The sequence below is a fragment of the Leucoraja erinacea genome, chromosome 3 (genome assembly GCF_028641065.1).
Source record: "Leucoraja erinacea ecotype New England chromosome 3, Leri_hhj_1, whole genome shotgun sequence".
Taxonomy (NCBI): domain Eukaryota; kingdom Metazoa; phylum Chordata; class Chondrichthyes; order Rajiformes; family Rajidae; genus Leucoraja; species Leucoraja erinaceus.
This window is the reverse complement of record NC_073379.1, coordinates 17,149,144-17,173,582: the sequence shown is the minus strand read 5'-3', so window position 1 is coordinate 17,173,582 and position 24,439 is coordinate 17,149,144. Positions and strand designations below refer to the sequence as shown.

Here is a 24,439-nt window from a genome sequence, read left to right as displayed (position 1 = left end):
AGCATCTGCAGTTTCTCCCCTAGCATATCCCTCCAAATTTGAGGAAGGACATTCTTGCTATTGAGGGTGTGCATCGTAGGTTCACCAGGTTAATTCCCGGAATGGCGGGACTGTTAAATGTTGAAAGAATGGAGCAACTGGGCTTGTATACACTGGAGTTTAGAAGGATGAGAGGCAATCTTATTGAAACATATATGATTATTAAGGGATTGGACACGCTAGAGGCAGGAAACATGTTCCCGATGTTGGGGGAAGTCCAGAACCAGGAGCCACAGTTTAAGAATAAGGCCATTTAAAATGGAGATGAGGAAAAAGCTTTTTAACCCAGAGAGTTGTGAATCTGTGGAATTCTCTGCCTCAGAAGGCAGTGGAGGCCAATTCTCTGGATGCTTTCAAGAAAGAGTTAGATCGAGCTCTTAAAGATAGTAGAGTCAAGAGATATGGGGAGAAGGTAGGAACGGGGTACTGATTATGGATGATCAGCCATGATCACAGTGAATGGCAGAGCTGGCTCGAAGGGCCGAATGGCCTACTCCTGCACCTATTGTCTATTGTCATACTTAAATGGTCAGCACTCAAAAACTGTCCCCCACGAGAGCTGTGATTTTCACGGACTTTCACGTTGCCTTAAACGTTCACCTTTGAAGGTCAGGTCACCATCATTCTCATACCTCCTCAACTCAGGGCCATAGCAGGCTGCTGATCTCTACCACCTCTCAGTTGGCTGTTCACCATTGCATCATCTGCACTGTCTACAACCCTCGGAGGGAGGCAGAGAGGGCTTCGGCACTGCTGTCGGGCATTTTGGAAATCCAAGTAAGATGAGTTGGTTCTGGACCTACCTGATCTCCCGGTTGCCAAACACTTTAATTCCCCTTCCCATTCCCACACTGACCTTTCTGTCCTGGGCCTCCTCCACTGTCAGACTGAGGCCCAGCGCAAATTGGAGGAACAGCACCTCATATTTCGCTTTGGGCAGCTTACAACTCAGCAGTATGAACATTGATTTCTCTAAATTCATGTAAGACCCTCCATCCCTCACTCACCCATGTCGTACCAGCTTTAAAGTCGTCTTGTTGAGTCTCATTGTCAATTTTCATTTTCACCTACACCTCAGCTAACAATGGCCCTTCTCCTTTCTCATCGTAACTTTTTTGCATATCTTTCATGCATTTGTTCTTTATCTCTTTACATCACAGTCTATATCATTTTGTTTCCCTTTCCGCTGACTCTGTCTGAAGAAAGGTCTAAACCAAAAACAGCACCCATTCCTTTTTTCCAGAGATATTGGTCTGTCCCACTTACGCAACTTTTTCGGCGACTGCCGTCACCCGTCATAGGTCGTTGCAGGTCGTTGAAAAATGTAAACATGTTGAAAATCCAGCGGCGACCAGAAAGACGCAACGAATCTTTGGGCAACTGAGGAGACTATTCAGGACCATACAGGCGACACCCTGGCGACATGTCGCTTGGTGAAGCCAGTATAGTCATGAGTAGTCAACCAAAGAGTCGTACCTTGTTCTGGTCGCCGCTGGATTTTTAAAGTTAAACATTTTCAGTGACCTATAACAGGTGCCGGCAGTCGCCGTAAAAGTCGTGTAAGTGGGACAGGCCCTTTACTGTCTGACCCGCTGAGTTACTCCAGCTTTTTGTGCCTATCTTGAATAGGTTATACCGAAGATAGACACAAAAAGCTGGAGTAAAGGACCCGTCCCACTTCGCTATCATTTGCGCGTAATTTACGCGGCATCATTTACGCCTCATGACACGCACTTGATGCGCGCATTACGCGTGATGACATAGGCAGTGATGAGTGGCCGCGCACGGCGTTGCAGGATTTTGTGATGTACAAAATCTTTGCGCGCAAATCACGGCCAAGTGGGACAGGCCCTTAACTCAGCAGGACAGGCAGCTTCTCTGGAGAGAAGTAGGTTATAGTCTGTTTAACCTTAGAGCTCAACCTAAAACAGCAACATTTTCTGGGAAATGCCAATCTGCAACTGAAAAGCATCCATTTCAGCATTTCAATTGCTGTATACCAAAAGTAAATGTTTAGATAATAGCACTCTGTGATGTTTGAAATAAAAGTTATCCAAGACTATGCCTGTGTCTATACTTGCAGGCCTCCTCCTGTCCGGAATGTCTGAAAAGCATGGCTAATAATAGCAAAAAAACTCAAGCCCTGTAAGGAGAAACAAAGAACTGCAGGTGGTGGCTTATACCAAAGATAGACACAAAGTGCTGGAGTAACTCAGCGGGTCGGGCAGCATCCCTGGAGAAAGAGACGGGAGATGTTTTTCGGGCCGGGCCGACAACAAACGTCATCCATCATATTCTCCAGTGATGCTGCCTGACCCGCTAAGTTGCTCCAGCACTTTGTGTCCATCAAGCCCTGTAAGGTCTGGTTCAACTTCTACACAAACTATGATTGTGATTTTGTACTGAAAATGGGGATCTACATATCAGAAGGCACAGAGATCTTACGACGGACAAAATTTATGCATTTACTTTTAAACAAAAACCTAATACCATAGGAAATAGATTATTGCCCTTTCTCTCTAAGCAACTGGCAGAGTGAATAATCAGGGCTATTAATGTTAATGAATTCCTTACATTACATGCACAGAAACAAGCCACGTGTGCAGTGGCATTTGCACCAAGAGAATCCAAACGTACACATTTCAGCTTTCCAGCCAAACCTTTCATGCTCATTTCCACATCGATCTAATAGCTTCCATTTTCAAAGCATCCAAACTCCTTGCCTCAGTTACTTCCCATGTTCCACTTTCTTACATATATAAATAACATCAATGCTATTTATTTGCACCAAACGTAGTATATTTTATCCTTTATCTGTTCTCTGTGGACGGCTTTACTGTATTTATGAAAAGCATAGTGTTTTCTTTGACTGGATAGCACGCAAATAAAAGCTGTCCACTGTACCTCGGTACAGGTGACAATAATAAACTAAACTGCACTAGAGAAAAACTAGGGGTGGCACAGCGGTAGAGTTGCTGCCTTACAGTGCTAGAGACCCGAGTTCAATCCGGACTATGGGTGCTGTCTGCATGGAGTTTGTACGTTCCCCCTGTGACCCCGTGGGTTTTCTCCGGGTGCTCCGGTTTCCTCCCACATTCCAAAGACGTGCGGGTTGGTAGGTTAATTGGCTTCAGTAAAACCGTCCCTAGTGCGTAGGATCGAACATGTTTACGGGATGATTGTTGGTCGGCACGGTCTCGGCGGGCTGAAGGGCCTGTTTGCATGCTGCGTCTCCAAAAGTAAAACTAAAAAAGTAAAACGATGTCTCATTTCCCCGCTGAACTCATTTAGAGGTAATGATGTTGGACATGGCTCCAAGTTTTAAATCCTCCAAACACAGAATTATTCTCAACATCCATTCCCTGTATCGCCCAAACATTTTACAGATATTTAAATCTTCCTCCCTTCGGAAAGGATCTTTCCAGCTATTTATCCGTTCCAAATGTCTGCTTAAACATTATACTATCTTTGTATGTCCAGTTTTGTATTTCCCCCAGTATTGCTCTGTGATTTTATTGATTCAAAATCAATGTTGTTTAACCAAGTCGTTTTAAACAGTTAACCTGAGTTCAATAGACCTGAACGTGATACCTCCAGAAATAAATCCCAGTGCGCTGTGCCCTCAATTTCCAACAGATTCTATTACCCATCTCCTTAACACCCTTTGTCGCTCATTTGGTTAATATCCAAAGTGCAAACGATCTTTCTTTCGTGTTTCTATCCAAGCGTACCACACATATTTGCCCTTTAAACCCCCATTCTCTGAGTTTTCTCATTCTTGGAGAAATAATGCATTCCTTTTCAGTTTAATATCTGATACTTTCTTGTTCCCAAGTCCAAATCATTGATGCCATTTATGAAACACTAACAACTGGTTAGATTCTGGGAAGGTGAAAACATTTCGAATAGTTACACGTGCATATTTATTTTCAACCATTTCCCATTCGCAAAACGTGAAGCTACATTTTAAAGAAATGTCTCCGGGAAGGAAGGGGGGCCCAGCACACAATATTCCAGAGTCAGCCTCCACATAATTGGCATAAGGGGCAGCGGCAGAGTTGCTGCCTGACAGCACCAGAGCCCCGTTTTGATCCCGACTACAGGTGCTGTCTGTACGGAGTTTGTACGTTCTCCCAGTGACTGCGTGAGTTTTCTCCAGGTACTCCAGTTTCTCCCCCACGCTCCAAAAACATACAGGTTTGTAGGTTAATTGGTAAAATTGTAAATTGGTCCCAATGTGCAGGATGGTATTAGTGTCTGGGATGATCGCTGGTCGGTACGGACTCGATGGGCCGAAGGGCCCGTTTCTGTGCCGCATCTCAAAGGTCTAAAGCAAAGTAAAGACAACTCCCTTCGTGTATTCAAATTAACTTTTAAAAATATCATAATAGTTGCTTTCCAACTTGCTTGCTGCATATGCACATTAATGTTCAGTGATTTGTCAACACCAGCAGCTTTCAACATCATCATTTAACAAAAAATACTCCGTCTTAATATTTTTTCCCACCATAATAAACAACCTCACATTGTATCGGATGGAACTGCAGATGCTGGTTTAAACCGAAGATAAACACAAAATGTCGGAGTTAGTCAGCGGGACGGGCAGCATCTCTGGCGAGAAGGAACGGGTGGCGTTTCCGATCGAGACCCTTCTCCACACCCGAAACGTTCCTTCTCTCCAGCTGCTGCCGGTCCTGCTGAGTTACTCCAGCATTTTGTATCTGCCGGTCCTGCTGAGTTACATTGTATTCAGCCACGACCTTGCTCATTCACCTGGCCTGTCAATGTTACCCTTAAGCCACTGAGTATCCTCCTCACCGTTCACTAGCTTGATCTCATCCGTCCTTTTATGCACAAAAACAGGCCCTTCGGCCCAAATTGTCCATGCAGACCAAGATACCCGATCATGATTCCTCATCCAAATAACTAAAACAGGTCATAAACAGCTGGGGCCCAGCAATACCAACGGCACAAACTCCTGATCTTAACCTCACAACTCGGTGGCACGGTGTCGCAGTGGTAGAGTTGCTGTCTTATAGTGCTTTCAGCGCCGGAGACCTGGGTTTGATCCAGACTATGCGTACTGTCTGTACGGAGTTTGTACGTTCTCCCCGTGACGGTGTGGGTTTTCTCCGATATCTTCGGTTTCCTCCCACACTCCAAAGACGTGCATGTTTGTAGGTTAATAGACTCCGTATCAATGTAAAATTGTCCCAAGAGGGTTTAGGATATTGTTAATGTACGGGGATCGCTGGTCGGTGCGAACCCGGTGGGCTGAAGGGCCTGTTTCTGCGCTGTATCTCTAAATTAAACTAAACTAAAACTCCTGTTCGTCTTTTCGTCAATTGACTGCATGGCGCCGCAGCAGTAGAGCTGCTGCACTTACAATGCCTATAGCTCCAGAGACCCGGGTTCGAGCCCGACTACGGGTGCCGTCTGTACGGAGTTAGTACGTTCTCCCCGTGATTTTCACCGAGATCTTCGGTTTCCTCCCACATTCCAAATACATACAGGTTTGTGGTTTAAGTGGCTTGGTATAAATGTAATTTTTTCCCAGTAAGCGTAGGATAGTGTTAGTGTGTGGGAATCTATGGTCAGTGCGGACTCAGTGGGCCAAATCCCACGCTGCATCTCTAAACTAAAGAAAACAATCCTTAATTAATGCCAATATAAAACCCCAAGCAAGGGCTTAGGTAGTTTAACAGGAAGAACTAACAACAGTTAACAAGGATTTGCTTAAATGGCAGACAACCGGTTTGGGCGACTTACTTTCAGGTGATCAACAATGCAGTATCAGGAGTATTATGGCATACGCACCTGCAGTCTTGTGTGCAATTTTGGTCTCCTAATTTGAGGAAGGACATTTGTGCTATCGAGGGAGTGCAGCGTAGGTTCACCAGGTTAATTACCGGGATGGCGGGGCTGACATGATGAAAGAATGGGTCGACTCGGCTAGTACTCACTGGAATTTAGAAGGATGAGAGGTATTCTTATGGAAACATATAAAATTCTTAAAAGGATTGGACAGGCTAGATGCAGGAAAAATGTTCCCCATGTTGGGGGAGTCCAGAACCAGGGGTCACAGTTTAAGTATAAGGGGTAGGCCATTATACCCATTAGACTGATGAGGAAAAAACTTTTTCACCCAGAGAGTTGTGAATCTGTGACTTCTCTGCCATAGAAGGCTGTGGAGGCCAATTCACTGGATGTTTTCAAGAGAGAGTTCGATTTAGCTCTTTGGGCTAAATGAATCAAGGGATATGGGGAAAAAGCAGGAACAGGGTATCAATTTAGATGTTTAAGAAAAAACTGCAGATGCTGGTAAAATCGAATGTAGACACAAAATGCTGGAGAAACTCAGTGGGTGAGGCAGCATCTATGGAGAGAAGGAATTGGCGAAGTTTCAGGTCGAGACACTTTTTAAGACTGATGTTAGGGGAGGGGGTAGAACAAAGAAATAATGTAGGTGGAGACAGTGGGACTAGTAGAAGGACTGGGAAGGGGGGAAATGAAAAGAGAGAGCAAGGGCTACCTGAAGATAGATGTCAATGTTACATAGAAACCTAGAAAATAGGTGCAGGAGGAGGCCATTCGGCCCTTCGAGCCAGCACCGCCATTCATTGTGATCATGGCTGATCGTCCTCAATCAATAACCGGTGCCTGCCTTCTCCTCATAGCCCTCGATTCCACTAGCCCCTAGAGCTCTATCTAACTCTCTCTTAAAACCATCCAGTGATTTGGCCTCCACTGCCCTCTGTGGCAGGGAATTCCACAAATTCACAACTCTCTGGGCGAAAACAGTTTTTCTCACCTTAGTCTTAAATGGCCCCCCCTTTATTCTAAGACTTGGCCCCTGGTTCTGGACTCGCCCAACATTGGGCAAATCCAGAAAAAGAACATTTTTCCTGCATCTAGCTTGTCCAGTCCTTTTATAATTTTATATGTTTCTATAAGATCCCCCTCATCCTTCTAAACTCCAAGCCTATATTCATAGGACTTCCTCCAGATCCAAGGCGTGGCTATGGGCACTCGCATGGGCCCCAGCTATGCCTGCCTCTTTGTAGGGTACGTCGAACAATCCCTATTTCAGGCTGGCCCTATCCCAAAACTTTACCTCTGCTACACTGACGACTACATTGGTGCTGCCTCCTGCATCCATGCAGAACTCACCGACTTCATCAACTTCACCATTAATTTCCATCCTGCACTCAAATTCACTTGGACCATCTCTGACATCTCCCTACCGTTTCTAGATCTCACCGTCTCCATCACAGGAAACAGACTATTGACTGACATCTACTACAAACCTACTGACTCTCATAGCTACCTAGACTACACTTCTTCCCACCCTGCTTCCTGTAAAGACTCTATTCCCTACTCCCAATTCCTCCGTCTACGCTGCATCTGCGCCCAGGACGAGGTTTACCATACCAGGGCATTGGAGATGTCCTCGTTCTTCAGGGAACAGGGTTTCCCTCTTCCATTATAGATGAGGCTCTCACTAGGGTCTCCTCGATATCCCTCAGCTCCGCTCTTACTCCCCCTCCCCCCACTCGCAACAAGGACAGAGTCCCCTTGTCCTCACCTTCCACCCCCCTATCAGCCGTCGCATACAACATATAATCTGCCAACATTTTTGCCGCCTCCGACGGGATCCCACTACTGGCCACATCTTTCCATCTTCACCCCTTTCTGCTTTCTGAAGAGACCGTTCCGTCCGCAACTCCCTGGTCAACTCAACCCTTCCCACCCAAACCACCCAGATACTTTCCCCTGTAACCGCAGGAGATGCAACACCTGTCTCTTTACCTCCCCCCTCAACTCCGTCCAAGGACATCGACAGTCTTTTTGGGTGAGGCAGAGCTTCACTTGCACCTCCTTCAACCTCATCTACTGTTCCAGGTGTCACCTTCTCTACATCAGCGAGACCAAGCGCAGGCTCGGCGATCGTTTCGCTGAACACCTCCACTCAGTCTGTCTTGACTAAGCTAATCTCCCGGTGGCTCAGCACTTCAACTCCCCCTCCCATTCCCAATCTGACCTTTCTGTCATGGGCCTCCTCCATTGTCAGAGTGAGGCCCAGCGCAAATTGGAGGAGCAGCACCTTGTAGTTCCCTTGGATAGTTTAGACCCCAACGGTAAGAGCATTGACTTCTCTAACTTCAGGTAGCTCTTGCTCTCTCTCTCTTCATTTTCCCCCTTTCCAGTCCTCCCACTAGTCCCACTGTCTCCGCCTACATTCTTTCTTTGACCCGCCTCCTCCCCTGACATCAGTCTGAGGTAGGGTCTCGACCCGAAAGGTCGCCAATTCCTTCTCTCCAGAGATGCTGCCTTACCCGCTGAGTTACTCCAGCATTTTTTGTCTACTTATTTTAGATGGTCTGCCATGATCATATTGAATGGCGGTGCTGGATCGAAGGGCTCAATGGCCTACTCCTGCACCTATTTTCTATGTTCTAATCAAAATGCCTGATGGTATTAAATTAGCACATTTAACACTAGATAATAATTTAAAAAGTTAATTACTTAAGTGTAACTACCTTGTGGTTACTGAACATAGAACAATACAATGTTCAAGAAGGAATTGCAGATGCTGGAAAATCGAAGGTAGACTAAAATGCTGGAGAAACTCAGCGGGTGCGGCAGCATTTATGGAGCGAAGGAAATAGGCAACGTTACGGACCGAAACCCTTCTTCAGACAATACAATGTGTGGGATGGAACTGCAGATGCTGGTTTAAACCGAAGATAGACACAAAATGCTGGAGCAACTCAGCGGGTCAGGCCGAATCACTAGAGAAAAGGAATAGGTGACGTCTCATGTTGAGACCCTTCTTCAGACAGAGCGAACAATACAAGACAGGAGGAGGCACTTCAGCCCTCATACGTAATGCCACGTTGAACTAACCTCCTCTACCTGGATATGAACCAAATCCTTCCATTCCCTGCATGTCCACGTACCTACCTAACGCCTCTCAAACACCAGTATTGACCATCACCCCTCGCAGCTCGTTCCAAGTAGCCACCACACAGGGTAAAAAAAGTGACCCGCACATCTCAAAACTTATAGCGTCATCCCTATAGATTTAGCTCTTAGGGCTAATAGAATCAAGGGATATGGGGGAAAAAGCAGGAACGGGGTACTGATTTTGGATGATCAGCCATGATCATATTGAATGGCGTTGCTGGCTCAAAGGGCCGAACGGCCTACTCCTGCACTTATTTTCTGTGTTTCTATACATGTATCTGTCCAAATAGCTTTTAAATGGTGTTATAGCACCAACAATTCCGCTCCTTTAGTTCCTCTCCATCAAACTCCACCTCCCTCACCACCTTAAACCTATTCCTTCTAGTCTTTGACATATCTATCCCGGTAAAAAGATTCTGACTGACAATGGCGTTCACAAAGTTAAAAAATATTAACGAATTGTGCAATTTCACAGTCTTTTTGAGCATTGCCGGGGGGGTGGGGGGACTGAAAGGACTTCTTACACTTTGCTCAATATTGTGAAACATTGGTGAAACAATACAGAATATCAGACACTGAGACTTTTCTCTGGAAACTAACATTTTACTGGAAAAAAATTCAGAGAATAACCTTTTCTTTTGCTTTTTGTTTTCAAACAAGCATTGTAACACTGGAGACAAAACGTATCAATAGACAATAGGTGCAGGAGTAGGCCATTCGGCCCTTCGAGTCAGCACCGCCATTCAATGTGATCATGGCTGATCATCCCCAATCAGTTACCCCGTTCCTGCCTTCTCCCCATATCCCCTGACTCCGCTATTTTTAAGAGCCCTATCTATCTATCTCTTGAAAGCATCCAGAGAACCTGCCTCCACTGCCCTCTGAGGCAGTAAATTCCACAGACTCACCACTCTCTGTGAGAAAAAGTGTTTCCTCCTCTCTCTTCTAAATGGCTCACTCCTTATTCTTAAACTGTGGCCCCTGGTTTTGGACTTCCCTAACATCGGGAACATGTTTCCTGCCTCTAGCGTGTCCAAACCCTTACCAACTTATACGTTTCAATGAGATTCCCTCTCATCCTTCTGAACTGCAGAGTGTACAAGCCCAGCTGCTCCATTCTCTCAGCATATGACAGTCCCGCCATCCTGGGAATTAACCTTGTAAACCTACGCTGCACTCCCTCAATAGCAAGAATGCCCTTCCTCAAATTAGGGGACCAAAACTGCACACAATACTCCAGGTGTGGTCTCACCTGTGCACAGAGTCTCTTGCCCACAGCAGGTGAATCGAGGACCAGAGGACATAGGATTAAGGTGAAGGGGAAAGGTTTTTATAAGAATCTGAGAGGTAACTTTTTCATGCAAGGGGTGGTGGGTGCATGGAACCAGCTGCCAGAGGAGGTAGTTGAGGCAGAGAGACTATCCCAACATTTAAGAAACAGTTAGACAGGTACGTGGATAGGACAGGTTTGGAAGGTTATGGGCCAAACGCAGGCAGGTGGGACGAGTGCAGCTGGAACAGGGCCTGTTTCCACACTATATCACTCTATGATGATCTTAGAAGCCAACATTCTTAAACAGTAAGGAGCAACCCAATAAAAATTAGTTCTGCTTTGTTATAATGACAGCAGTTTCCGTAGTATCCGATGGCCTCAATTCTTATGAACAAACCAGCATATCCTCAAGGGAAGATTCCACAAGATACTCTTACCAACTCACTGCCAAACTGAAACGAAAAATACCTGTCCTCACCAAAGTTAAAAACTAAAATCTGGTGCACTGCCTTGGTGAGGTCTGCTGCATGACTTCACCGGGTTGTATTGCAAAACAAAGCATTTCACCGTACCTATCTACATGTGACAATAAAGCGTCATGGAATCATTGAATTGGAGAAAGTCAACTTGTTTCGAGTTGCCAGTAATCCATTGAACTCTAATTCTAAACTGTACAGAATTGCTGCAACAAAGTATCTTGTACCATGCAAACTTCCAAAACAATACTGTGTAACAAAACTCTGCCATTTATATTGTGTTGGAAGGAACTGAAGATGCTGGTCTATACTGAAGATAGACACAAAATGCTAGAGTAACGCAGCGGGTCAGGACGCATCCCTGGAGAAAAAGGACAGGTGACGTTTCAGGCCAGTCTGCAAAAGGGTGACGACCAAAAACGTCACCTTTGGAATCTGTGGAATTCCCTGCCTCAGAAGGCAGTGGAGGCCTTTCAAGTTCACATTTATTGTCACAGGTTCAAGAGAGAGTTGGATAGAGCCCTTAAAGATAGTGGAATCAAGGGATATGGGGAGAAGGCAGCAACAGGGTACTGATTGTAGATGGTCAGCCATGATCACAGTGAATGGCGGTGATGACACAAAGGGCCGAATGGCCTACTCCTGCACCTATTGTCTATTATCGTTTTCTCCAGAGATGCAGCCTAGCCCACTGAGTTACTCTAACTTTTTGTGCCCACTACTTATACTGCTATTCACACACAATGTGGCTGTGTGTGGACATTCAGGTGGAATGATGAAAGTGAAACAATCACAAACTAGATGACTCAGCACGTTTTCAAATAAACAGCAACTTCCTTTCCGCAACCAGTTCAGGGAGCAAGTGCAATTGTTCTTAGCTTAGTCAGGTACGCAGAAGCTGCTCCTTACTTTCAGATCTCGATGAATGATTGGTGGTTTCTGTTTGTGCATGTGTTGCACTCCACGGCATGCCTGGTAGAATATTTTCAGCACTGTATTACATGACAGGGTGGCATTTGCTTCAGCCTTCTTTATAAACTCAAGCAGCTGCCCTGGAAGCAAGAGGGAGGGAGAAGAAAAACAAATATGCATTAATTTTAACCAAACGTGCGGCACAGTGGCGCTGCGATAGAGTTGCTCCCTTTTACCCCTGTCCAACTTAGGCGACTACAAGCGACTAGGCTGTCGCCACATGGTCTCCTCAGTTGCTCAAAGAGTCGTACCTTTTTTCTGGTCGCCGCTGGATTTTGAAATGTTCAAAACTTTTTGGCAACAGTCGGCGCCCGTGGGCTTAACGTCAACGATCGTTACCTGACGTAGTGCTGTCGTCAGGATGACGTAGGTTGTCGCTGGTGCTGACTTCAATGAATTCCATTGGCGACTACCTACATCAACCTACGTCAACCGGTGACAGGTACCGGTGACTGAATTGTCTTACCTTGTCGTAGCTTGTCGCGGGTGGACGTAGGTTGTCGTAGGTGTGGTCGTAGGTGGACGTCCTAATGCCGTAGCTTGACGTCGACTAGGTGGTAAGTTGTTGCAGACATTGTCGTAGACTTTGTCGTGGGGGGGGTTCAGTCGCCGTTTTTTCAGCGACCTGCTACGACTGTGATAGTCACCGGAAAAAATTGCCTAAGTGGGGCAGGCCCATAGCAGCACTTGCAGCACCGGAGACTCGGGTTCAATCACGACTACGGGTGCTGTCTGTGCGGAGTTGGTACGTTCTCCCAGTGACCTCGTGGGTTTTCTCCGAAATCTTCAGTTTCCTCCCACACTCCAAAGATGTACAGGTTTGTAGGTTAATTTGGCTTGGTATAAGTGTAAATGTGTGTAGGATAGTGTTAATTTTAAATGCTATTGGTCGGTGCGGACTCGGTGGGGCCGAAGGGCCTGTTTCCGCGCTGTATCTCTAAACTAAACAAATAAACTAAGCTAAATTTTTACCAACAAAAAAATTCTCTCTTTCCCCAATCAATCTAGACAGTAACCAAAAAATATCTTCCCCATAGCAGCAAGCAAGCAAGCCATTGTATGTACATAGGTGGAGAACCTACCTTTACATAGTTCTGTGAGTATAAGGTATTCTCCTTGTCCAGTGTCAGATTCTTCTTTTCCTATAGAAGCTGCCGAGCTGAACTGTACAATGTTAGGATGCCCTGAAAGTTTCTTCTGAAGTTGCTTTGTCAAGGAGACAAATGAATAAAGGTTTCCGCCGCTCCACATGCTAAACGTACTTACACATTGGTCATAAAGATTGTTGCATTGGGTCGTGGAGGCATTCAATCTTTTAAGAACATTTTGTACACTGAAGGGCATGTTGAGCCCAGCAACAAAGCACAAACACAACTCTTCATTGGGCACAATACATCTTGGCAAGCAGCTCCTTCAAGCTTCAGTGAACGTCCCCAAGTGTTCGGAGAAAGTTGGAAAGCAGGACAAAAAAGAACGTCAAAACGTAACACAAGAAAGATATATCCGCTTGATTGTTACTGTGAATCCCAGGAAAGAATAACAATCCTTTTTTTTTCTCCAGAGATGCTTCCCGACCCGCTGAGTAAAGGCCCTGTCCCACTTTCCCGAGTTACTCACAAACTTTCCCGAGTTTTCCCCTTGATTCGAACTCGGGGAATGTCAGTAGCGAACTCGTAGGAGTCCGTAGATGTTTCGCAGCGGCTCATAATGCCAGCCGTAGGAACTCGGGGCATCAGGCAAGTCGGGGCGTTTTTTCAACATGTTGAAAAATGTCCACGGGTACTTACTAACGGCTATTACCGTAATTCTCCGAGTTCGAATCAAGGGGACAACTCGGGAGAGTTCGTTAGTAACTTGGGAAAGTGGGACAGGGCCTTAACTCCAGTGCTTTGTGTCTACATTCATGGGAATGTTAATTGCTCTGAAGTGAGAGGTAAATAATACTCCCATTAAATAATAAAACCCTTCTGATCCTTTTGTAACCTGGTAAATAACGCCCAGGCTGTTGTTAAGGAAGTGAAGGTGGAATAGTATTTCGACCACCATATACCAACGGAGAGACAAGTCCTAGCTCTGAGTCACAGCTAGAGGAAGTGTGTAGGAAGGAACTGCAGATGTTGATTTAAACCGAAGATAAGACACAAAATGCTGGAGTAAGTCAGCGAGTAAGTCAGCGAGACAGACAGCATCACTGGAGAGAAGGAGCAGGTGACATTTCGGGTCGAGACCCTTCTTCAGGCAGCTGCCTGTCCCGCTGAGTTACTCCAGTATGTTGTGTCGATCTTCGGTGTTAATTAGCATCTGCACTTCCTTCCTACGCATAAAGGAAGTATCCGTTCGGTTGCTTTCACAGCCCTTCCAGCAATGCAGCAGTGGAGATGAACTCTAAGAACTAGACGTATTTATTCTCTTGTACAGAATTAAGGTTTGGATGGAAAGAAAAAAACAAATAAGAAAGCTTTGGAGTATGGATGCTGCAGTGAACATTTTGTTTCAAGTATCTTAATATTTGTTGAGCAAATATTACGATGTATTAATAATATTCCACTGACAGATGGGTAGCAGCTATCCTAGCGGCATTCAAGGACTGACAAGCAACAGGGCTTCACGTGACTTGAAAGGATACCATAAAACAAACTTCCTGAATTATTGCTTTACTCTTCTCTTCCTCGTTTGATAGAAGTCTCTGGAATACAAAAGACAATAATTTGACGATGGAACATAGAAAGTAGTGGCAGGTTAAGGGGACAACTGCTCTGAGTGACAATAAAGTAAAATAACTTGACATTTTGATTTGACCACACACATTGGCATACCAGATAATACCTTGACTGACAAGAGCCATTCCACCTGCAATTTGATCAGCAAAGCAATGCTAACGAGTGGCACGGTGGCGTAGCGGTAGAGCTACTGCCTAACAGTGCAAGAGACCAGGGTTCAATTCTGTCTTCGGGTGATGTCTATATGGAGTTGGCACATTCTGCCCGTGATCTGTGTGGATTTTCTCCGAGATCTTCACTTTCCTCCCACACTCCAAAGACGTGCAGGTTTGTAGGTTAATTGGCTTGGTATATATGTAAAATTGTCCCTAGTGTGTGTAGGATACTGTTAATGTATTGGGATCACTGGTCGGCGCGGACTTGATGGGCAGTTTCCGTGCTGATCTCTAAACTAAGCTAAACTAAAATAAAATTCAACTAAATTGAAGTTAAGAGTCTGCATTTATGTAGCACCTTTGCTAAAGGAGGAATTTTCCAACATTGAACCCAGATTGAGCATTGAAGCAAAAGCATCCAACTGAGACAATGCTCCTCAGTTGCAAACTCTCCCATCAAGTTGTTCCAGGATGTTTCTGTAAGGTTATCTTTCATTCTTCCACATACCAGAGGGCCCAAGCTCAATACACTCAAACACTTCGTGATGACTAAATTGGGAGGTTGTGCTCAACACGAAGGAATGACAAAGCAACGTCTCTTTTCACATAAAAAGATCAAGCTAAAGGGTTAACTAGTATAGTTTGGAGATACAGCATGGAAACAGGCCCTACGGCCCACCGAGTCCACACCAACTAGCGATTCCCGCACATTAACACTGCCCTAGGCACACGAGGGACAATTTTACATTGTCTTTGGAGATTTCCAAAGATTCTCATTCCTCAGAAAAGAAGTTGCACTTCTTTCCATTCTTAATTGGAACCGAGGCAGTTCCACAGTTGTCACCTCTCCCATTAAGGGTTTCCAGTATGATGCATGTTTCAGTAATATCCTCTCTCATTCTCCCATACCCAAGAGGTCCCATGCCAAATATCCTCAATGTTTGATAACTAAATTGGGAGGTTAAGCTCAATGCTAGAGAATGAAGAGGCCAAGTCTATTTTCTCTTGAAAAGAATAAGCCAAAGGGTTAAACACAGAAAATAGATGCAGGAGTAAGCCATTCAGCCCTTCGAGCCAGCATCGCCATTCAATGTGATCATGGCTATCATCCAGAATCAGTACCCCGTTCCTGCTTTCTCCCCATATCCATTGATTCCGTTAGCCCCAAGAGTTAAATCTAACCCTCTCTTGAATACATCCAGTACATTGGCCTCCACTGCCTTCTGTGGCAGAGAATTCCACAGATTCACAACTCAACTGAGTCTGCGGAATTCTCTGCCTCAGAGAGCGGTAGAGGCTGGTTCTATGGATATTTTCAAGAGAGAGCTAGATTGGGCTCTTAAAGATAGCGGAGTCAGGGGACGTGGGGAGAAGGCAGGAATGGCGTACTGATTGGGGATGAGCAGCTATGATCACATTGAATGCGGTGCTGGCTCGATGGGCCGAATGGTCTACTCCTGCACCTATTGTCTATAGTCTCTGGGTGAAAAAGTTGTTTCCTCGTCTCAGTCCTAAATGGCCTACCCCTTATTCTTAAACTATGACCCCTGGTTCAGGACTCCCCCAACATCGGGAACATTTTTCCTGCAACCAACCTGTCCAATTTTATTTTTTTATGATACCCTATCATCCTTCTAAATTCCATTAAATATAAGCCCAGTCGATCCATTTTTTAACTAACACGCAGAGGTTTACAATTCTTACAAGATTTTTTATCATTCTATGTTTCCACTCTTGGAATGAGGCCGCAAATTTAAGACACCAAGAAATCGAACAGAAAACTCAGAAGAACCTTATACAGTGGCAGGAGCAGGCATTTGAATAAGAAAGGGAGGATAGTTTCACTTACACGCAACAATTACCTTATGTTCCACAAAAGTAAAGATCACATCCTGAGATTCAAAGCCCCACCTTCACTTATTCAACATGCTGGCAGCAACTGCCCCACCTGCGATATGCCTGAAATGTGTGACTCAGACATCATTCCAAATTAAATAGAAGTATTTCCTGATTTCTGAGCAACTGGTTCAGTCATAAAGTCATAGAATCTACGGCGCGGCGGTAGAGTTGCTGCCTTGCAGTGAATGCAGCGCCGGAGACTGGGTTCGATCACGACCTTGTACTCGTTAGAATTTAGAAGATTGAGGGGGGATCTTATAGAAACTTACAAATGTCTTAAGGGGTTGGACAGGCTTGATGCAGGAAGATTGTTCCTGATGTTGGGGAAGTCCAGAACAAGGGGTCACAGTTTAAGGATAAGGGGGAAATCTTTTAGGACTGAGATGATAAAAACATTTTTCACACAGAGAGTGGTGAATCTCTGGAATTCTCTGCCACAGAAGGTAGTTGAGGCCAGTCCATTAGCTATATTTAAGAGGGAGTTAGATGTGGCCCTTGTGGCTAAAGGGATCAGGGGGTATGGAGAGAAGGCAGGTACGGGATACTGAGTTGGATGATCAGCCATGATCATAATGAATGGCGGTGCAGGCTCGAAGGGCTGAATGGCCTACTCCTGCACCTAATTTCTATGTTTCTATGACTACGGGTGCTGTCTGTACGGAGTTTGTACGTTCTACCCGTGACCTGCGTGAGTTTTCTCCGAGATCTTCGCTTTCCTCCTACAATCCAAAGACATAGACATACCTGTCCAAATGTTTCTTAAACATTGCAATAGTATCTGCCTCAACTACTTCTTCCAGCAGCTTGTTCCATACACCCACCACCCTTTGTGTGAAAAAGTTACCACTTCAGTTCCTGTTAAAAACCTTTCCACCATCACCTCGATTCCCTTACACTGGGCAAGAGACTTTGTGCAGCAACCCAATCTATTCCTCTCATGTTTTTGTACACAACATTTTGCCAGCAATTAAACGGGAACCACGAAGGGGTACAACTCTCATCCTGACAGGAAGAGCCCGGAAGAATTAATCTCAGTCAACTACGGAGGCAATGGAAACACTTCCTAAATTGGCTCCCAAAGTAAAGAATGGCCTGAATGCACCTCACACATATGTTCAAACCATAACTCACCTTTAACGCATAGTCTCTCCCACTACCAAGATCCTGGGCTTCATAAACAAACGCAAAGCCACCTATTAAATCAGAAATATTTTTTTTAGAGTGCGGAAAACGAAAGTGAAAATTACAAAGTATCAGACTGAAGAAGGGTCTCGACCTGAAACGTCGCCTATTTCCTTCGCTCCATAGATGCTGCCTCACCCGCTGAGGTTCTCCAACATTTTTGCCTACCTTTGATTTTCCAGCATCTGCAGTTCCTTCTTAAACATTACAAGGTGCTGGAGTAACTCTGCTGGTCCATCGGGCTTTTAGATTAGTCTGGAGAAACAGCGGGGAAACAGCCTTTCGGCACAATGACTCCACACTGACCAGCGATCACTCCGTACACACCAACACTATCCTACACACTCGGGACATTTTACAATTCTTACCGATGACAATAAACCTACAAACCGTACGTCTTTGGAGTGTGGGACGAAACCCGAGGTATTTAATCATTTAATCATTGATCATTGGATCCAAGATGGCGGCGCGCACGGTCGCAGCGGCTCACGGCTCCCGGACTCGGTGCTCTTTTTTGTTGTTTGTGTACGTTGTGTTGTCCGTGTACGTCTTTGCAGTCGGTTCTGCGAACACCCGCTACACCCGCTACTCCCGACAGAACCTCGTGGATATCGGGGATATCGTTGTACAGCGTCAGCCTGCGGTTTCGGGTGTCTTCCACCGCAAGTATAACATCCCGGGCGACATAGCAAGACCACCGGGGTCCCCGTGGATTGTTGTCGGGTCTAGGAGGCGGCGCAGACGGAGGAGGGAGAGGAAGCAGAAGCGAGGCCGCAGGTCTGGAGCTTTGCTAAGGCTAAGGAATCGACCACACAAGCCACCTCTACCGAGCCTGTATCTCTCCAACGCCAGATCCCTGGTTCACAAAATGGACGACCTGGAAGTGCAACTCGCTGGGAATCGGTATGTTCGTGACTGCTGTGTTATGATCATCACCGAATCCTGGCTTCACCCGGGGATACCTGATGATAGCATGCAGCTAGCAGGTCGCTTTCTGCTCCGCGGGGACAGGACTATGGACTCCGGTAAGAGCAGGGGAGGGGGTCTCTGTATATACGTGCATGAGAATTGGTGCAACAACGGGACAATCATAGACAATCATTGTTCCCCTGACCTCGAGTACATGTCTGTAAGATGCCGGCCTTTTTTTCTACCGAGAGAACTAACAGTCGTGATTGTCACGGCTGTGTATATTCCACCTGACGCCAATGTAAACAAGGCGCTCTCTCTCCTGCTGAACACCATTAACGAACAGCAGCGGGACCACCCCGAAGGTGTTCACATAATCGCAGGGGACTTTAATAAGGCCAACTTGAAGACTGTACTGCCGAAATTCTACCAACATGTCAAGTGTTCTACTAGAGGGGTGAACACGCTGGATCATGTTTACACCAATATCAAGCACGCGTATAGAGCCATCCCCCTCCCCCAACTCGGCCAGTCAGACCATCTCTCCCTCCTGCTCTCTCCAGCCTACACCCCCCTCAGACGCAGTGCCAGGCCCACCATAAAATCTGTTACAACCTGGCCTGAAAATGCACTCTCCAATCTACAGGACTGCTTTACCCAGACAAACTGGGACATATTCGAACACCAGGACCTGGAAACTCTCACAGAATCGGTGCTGGACTATATCAAGTTCTGCATCGGAAATGTGACTGTAGACAAAAACATACGGGTTTTCCCAAACCAGAAACCCTGGATGTCCAGTCAGGTCCGCACACTCCTCAGAGCCCGCGATGCTGCCTTCAGGTCAGGTGACAGAGCTCTGTACAGGGCTGCTCGAGCCGACCTGAAAAGTGGTATTAAAAAGGCCAAGGCGGATCACAAGAGGAGCATAGAGTCCCACTTGTCCAGCAATAATACACGGGAGGTATGGCGGGGCATACAAGACATTACCAACTTCAGAGGCTGTGCCACAAAGTCAGAAGACCTGAGTGCGCCGCTGGCAGAAAAGCTAAATTGCTTCTTCTCCCGCTTTGAAACATCACAACAGCAGCACTCACCTGCTACAGCCCTGTTCCCACCCTCACCTGGCTCCTGTACTACCCCACTCACTGTCGGGGAACACGATGTCAGACGGGTGCTCCTGGCAGTGAACCCCAAGAAGGCTACCGGCCCAGATGGAGTCCCTGGTAAGGTGCTCAAAGCGTGCGCCCACCAGCTCACTGCCATCTTCACCAGAATTTTCAATCTCTCCCTGGCCCAGGCAGTTATTCCGTCCTGCCTAAAATCAGCCACAATCGTCCCTGTGCCGAAGAAGTCTCCCATCACCAGCCTTAATGACTACCGTCCTGTTGCCCTCACTCCGGTAATCACGAAGTGCTTCGAGAGATTGGTCCTCCAGCACATCAAGGACTATCTACCACCAGACTTCGACCCCCACCAATTCGCTTATCGCCAAAACAGATCTACAGAAGACGCCATCACCGTAGCTCTCCACTCTGTGCTGAGCCATCTGGAGCAGGGGCAGAGCTACGTCCGGATGCTCTTTGTGGATTTTAGTTCAGCCTTTAACACAATCATCCCGGACATCCTCATTGGTAAACTGGTCACTCTCGGCCTCCCCACTGTCACATGTGCCTGGATTAAGGATTTCCTCACAAACCGGCCCCAGACTGTGAGACTTGGCCCCCACCTCTCCTCCACTCGCAGGTTGAGTACCGGTTCCCCACAGGGCTGTGTGCTAAGCCCCCTCTTATACTGTCTCTACACCTACGACTGTAGTCCGGCCCACAACAACAACCGCATCGTCAAATTTGCTGACGACACTACTGTGGTCGGACTTATTTCAAAGGGAGACGAGGCAGCCTACAGAGAGGAAGTCCTGAAGTTGACAACCTGGTGCTCAGAAAACAATCTGGCTCTGAACACCAGGAAAACAAAAGAGCTCATTGTCGACTTCAGGAGGCACAGCACCGACTTAGTCCCCCTACACATTAACGGCGAGTGTGTGGAGAGGGTCAACACCTTCCGGTTTCTCGGCGTCCATATCGCGGCTGACATCTCCTGGACGGACAACACGACAGCGGTCATCAAGAAGGCTCAGCAGCGGCTGCACTTCCTGAGGGTCCTCAGGAAGCACAACCTGGACTCTAACCTGCTGCTGACCTTCTACCGCTCGTCCATCGAGAGCCTGCTGACATACTGCATTACAGCATGGTATGGCAGCTGCACCATGGCAGACAGGGAGAGGCTTCAGAGGGTAACCAGGACAGCGCAGAGGATCATTGGTTGCCCTCTCCCCTCCCTGATGGACATCTACACCTCCCGCTGCCTTAGCAGGGCAAAGAAGATCACCAAAGACAGCTCCCATCCTGCGTTTGGACTGTTCGACCTGCTGCCCTCTGGAAGGCGCTATAGGTGCATCAAATCCAGGACAAACAGACTCAGGAATAGCTGCTTCCCGAGAATTATATCTACCATAAATTCAAATCCACACATGCACTGACTACACCGCCCAACAGGACTTCCATCTGTATATATGTATGTAGCGCCGTAGAATTTGTGCACCTATTCCCCCCCCCCCATCTCCCTTCTGTTTTGTTTTTCTGTTTCTTGTTTTTTGTGTAAAATTGTATGTATGCACTGAGTACGAGCAGCTTTCAGTTTCACTGTACATGTATAGTGACAATAAATGGCATATCTATATCTATCTATCTATCCTTCTTAAACATTACAAGGTGCTGGAGTAACTCTGCTGGTCCATCGGGCTTTTAGATTAGTCTGGAGAAACAGCGGGGAAACAGCCTTTCGGCACAATGACTCCACACTGACCAGCGATCACTCCGTACACACCAACACTATCCTACACACTCGGGACATTTTACAATTCTTACCGATGACAATAAACCTACAAACCGTACGTCTTTGGAGTGTGGGACGAAACCCGAGGTATTTAATCATTGATTATATTTAGTTTATTATCACGTGTACCGAGGTGCAGTGGAAAGCTTTTTGTTGCATGCTGTCCAGTCAGCGGAAAGACTATACATGATTACAACCAATCCGTCGACATTGTGCAAATACAAGCTAAAGAGAATAATATTTGGTGCAAGATAAAGTCCAGTAAAGTCCGGCTCAAAATGGTCCAAGGCTCCCCAAAGAGGTAGTTGGTAGGTCAGGACCGCTCTCTAGCTGGTGAGAGGACAGTTCAGTTGCCTGGTAACAGCTGGGAAGAAACTGTCCCTGAATCTGGAGATGTGCATTTTCAAACTTCTGGACCTGTTGCCTGATGGGAGAGGGGAGAAGAGGGAGCGTCCAGGGGTGAGACTCGTCTTTGATCATGCTGCCGGCATTTACCTTGATGTATTCCCCTCATCTGACATACTGGAGGCCAAACACTTCAAGGCCCATTGCAATCTCAAGATCAGCTGTCCATATAGTACACTGTAAACGCAATCAGAAAAATGCCCATTGTAAAACACGAGCTGGAGCCTCACAAGCCCGTCGGCCAAATCTGCCATATTTTTCAGATCATGACTGATAAATACACGACTTTTAATTATTAATAGCTGCAAAACTCCTGTATCTCATTTAGAATGTCCCGGGTGCAAGACACATTGCAGTGAATTGAACACAAAAACCTGTGCTGAGCAACACTGCCAGGGCTATCTCTTTTAATCCTCTACAAAGGTGGAAATAAAAGATCCCAAGGCACGGTTCTGAAGGAAACAATTACCTCCTGGTTCATATCACAAGGTTGTAAGTGATAGGAGCAGAATTAGGCCATTCGGCCCATCAAGTCTACTCCGCCATTCAATCATGGCTGATCTATCTCCCCCCCCCCCCAACCCCATTCTCCTGCCTTCCCCCCCATAACAACCGTACTAATCAAGAATGTATTTATCTCTGGCTTAAAAATATCCATTGATTTGACCTCCACAACCTTCTGTGGCAAAGAATTCCACAGACATCTCCTTCCTGAAGGAACGTCCTTTTATTCTGAGGCTATGACCTCTAGTCCTAGACTCTCCCACCAGTGGAAACATCCTCTCCCCATCCACTCTATCCAGGCCTTTCACTACTGGGTAAGTTTCAATGAGGGTCCCCGCTCATCCTGCTATACTCCAGCAAGTACAGGGCCAATGCTATCAAACGCTCATCATAACCCACTCATTCCTGGGATCATTCAGGTTAACCTCCTCTGGACCCTCTCCAGAGCCAGCACATCCTTCCTTAGATATGGTGCCCTAAATTCCTCACAGTATTTCAAATGCGGCCTTACCAGAGCTTTATAGAGCCTCAGCATTACATCCCTAGTCCTCTATAAATAAATGCTAGCATTACGTTTGCAGATTCTGCAGATAGTTATTTCTTAGTCAATTTTACAATGCAAAAACAAAATGCACTGGCACATATAGGAGATGCAAGGAATTGCAGATGCGAGCTTAAAGGGGGAAGGGGAAAGGGGGGGGAAGAAGAGGAAACACACAAAATGCTGGAATAACTCTGCATTCCTGGAGAACATGGACATGTGACATTTCGGAGGGAACCTTGTTCAGTCTGAAGAACCGGAAACATAACCCATTCCATTACCAGGGATGCTGCCTGACCCTTTGAGTTACTCCAGCATTTTGGATCTTTCCTTGGTACAAGATCAGCTATTTCCAGGCATTTTTCTTGTTTCCATTACATAGGTTCACCACCGATTTTCCAGCTACTGCCCCCCCCCCCCCCCCCTTTAATCCTGACAACTCCCCTCTCCCCCTGAAACCTCGGCGCCTTGGTGGGGTGTGGCGGCCGATCCCAACCTAATCGTGATTTCTGCGGCAAACCGACGGGTAAAATTTGCCGTCTGTGGCCGGGGTTAACCATATAACCATATAACAATTACAGCACGGAAACAGGCCATCTCGGCCCTACAAGTCCGTGCCGAACAAATTTTTTTCCCCTTAGTCCCACCTGCCTGCACTCATACCATAACCCTCCATTCCCTTCTCATCCATATGCATATCCAATTTTTTTTTAAATGATACCAATGAACCTGCCTCCACCACTTCCACTGGAAGCTCATTCCACACCGCTACCACTCTCGGAGTAAAGAAGTCCCCCCTCATATTACCCCTAAACTTCTGTCCCTTAATTCTGAAGTCATGTCCTCTTGTTTGAATCTTCCCTATTCTCAAAGGGAAAAGCTTGTCCACCTCAACCCTGTCTATCCCTCTCATCATTTTTACAGACCTCTATCAAGTCCCCCCCTTAACCTTCTGCGCTCCAGAGAATAAAGACCTAACTTATTCAACCTATCTCTGTAACTTAGTTGTTGAAACCCAGGCAACATTCTAGTAAAGTCTATTGGGTTCAGGAACTCCAGCCCAGCCACAGCCGGCAGAACCGTTCCCATAGCCGACTTTGCTGGCCGGTATTTCGGTCTTCCGCCCTAAAGCCATGACCTCTGTTGGTCCTGCAAAATTGATAATCCAGAAAGGCTATTGAACCAAGGGGGCCGGAAACACGGTAGTGGATCTGCACTGTGATGTTTCATTATTCTTCCTTCAGAATCTGGAGGCCATATAGTAGGCCCTCTTCGGTCATGGCTGACCATGGGTGATGCATCCTGATCAGATGCAAGCCTGGGCGATGTCATATGGAGGACAGGCTGTTGCCCATGCAGCATGTCCCCCCTCTCCACATCGCTAATCAATCCAAAGGAACAGCAGGGCCGTTACAGTTTGGCACCAGCACCGTCGCAAGAGCTGCCAGAGCGAGGTTGTAGACAACGACAAAGTGCCTTAGGGACTCCGACTCAGAATT

The 24,439-nt window shown here is 46.4% G+C and overlaps 1 protein-coding gene across 3 annotated transcripts in view; it reads right to left on the bottom strand.

Moving 5' to 3' along the window:
- The window catches only part of gak (cyclin G associated kinase), a 118,097-nt gene that overhangs the window by 87,075 nt on the left and 6,583 nt on the right, over positions 1–24,439 (bottom strand). For all 3 annotated transcript variants that reach the window (XM_055632218.1, XM_055632219.1, XM_055632217.1), the window contains exons 2-5: positions 17,633–17,694; positions 14,354–14,413; positions 12,810–12,924; positions 11,665–11,807 (exon numbers count right to left, since the gene is read on the bottom strand). In XM_055632218.1, coding sequence (XP_055488193.1) covers positions 11,665–11,807; positions 12,810–12,924; positions 14,354–14,413; positions 17,633–17,694 — 380 coding nt within the window. The remainder of the gene's footprint in view (positions 1–11,664; positions 11,808–12,809; positions 12,925–14,353; positions 14,414–17,632; positions 17,695–24,439) is intronic.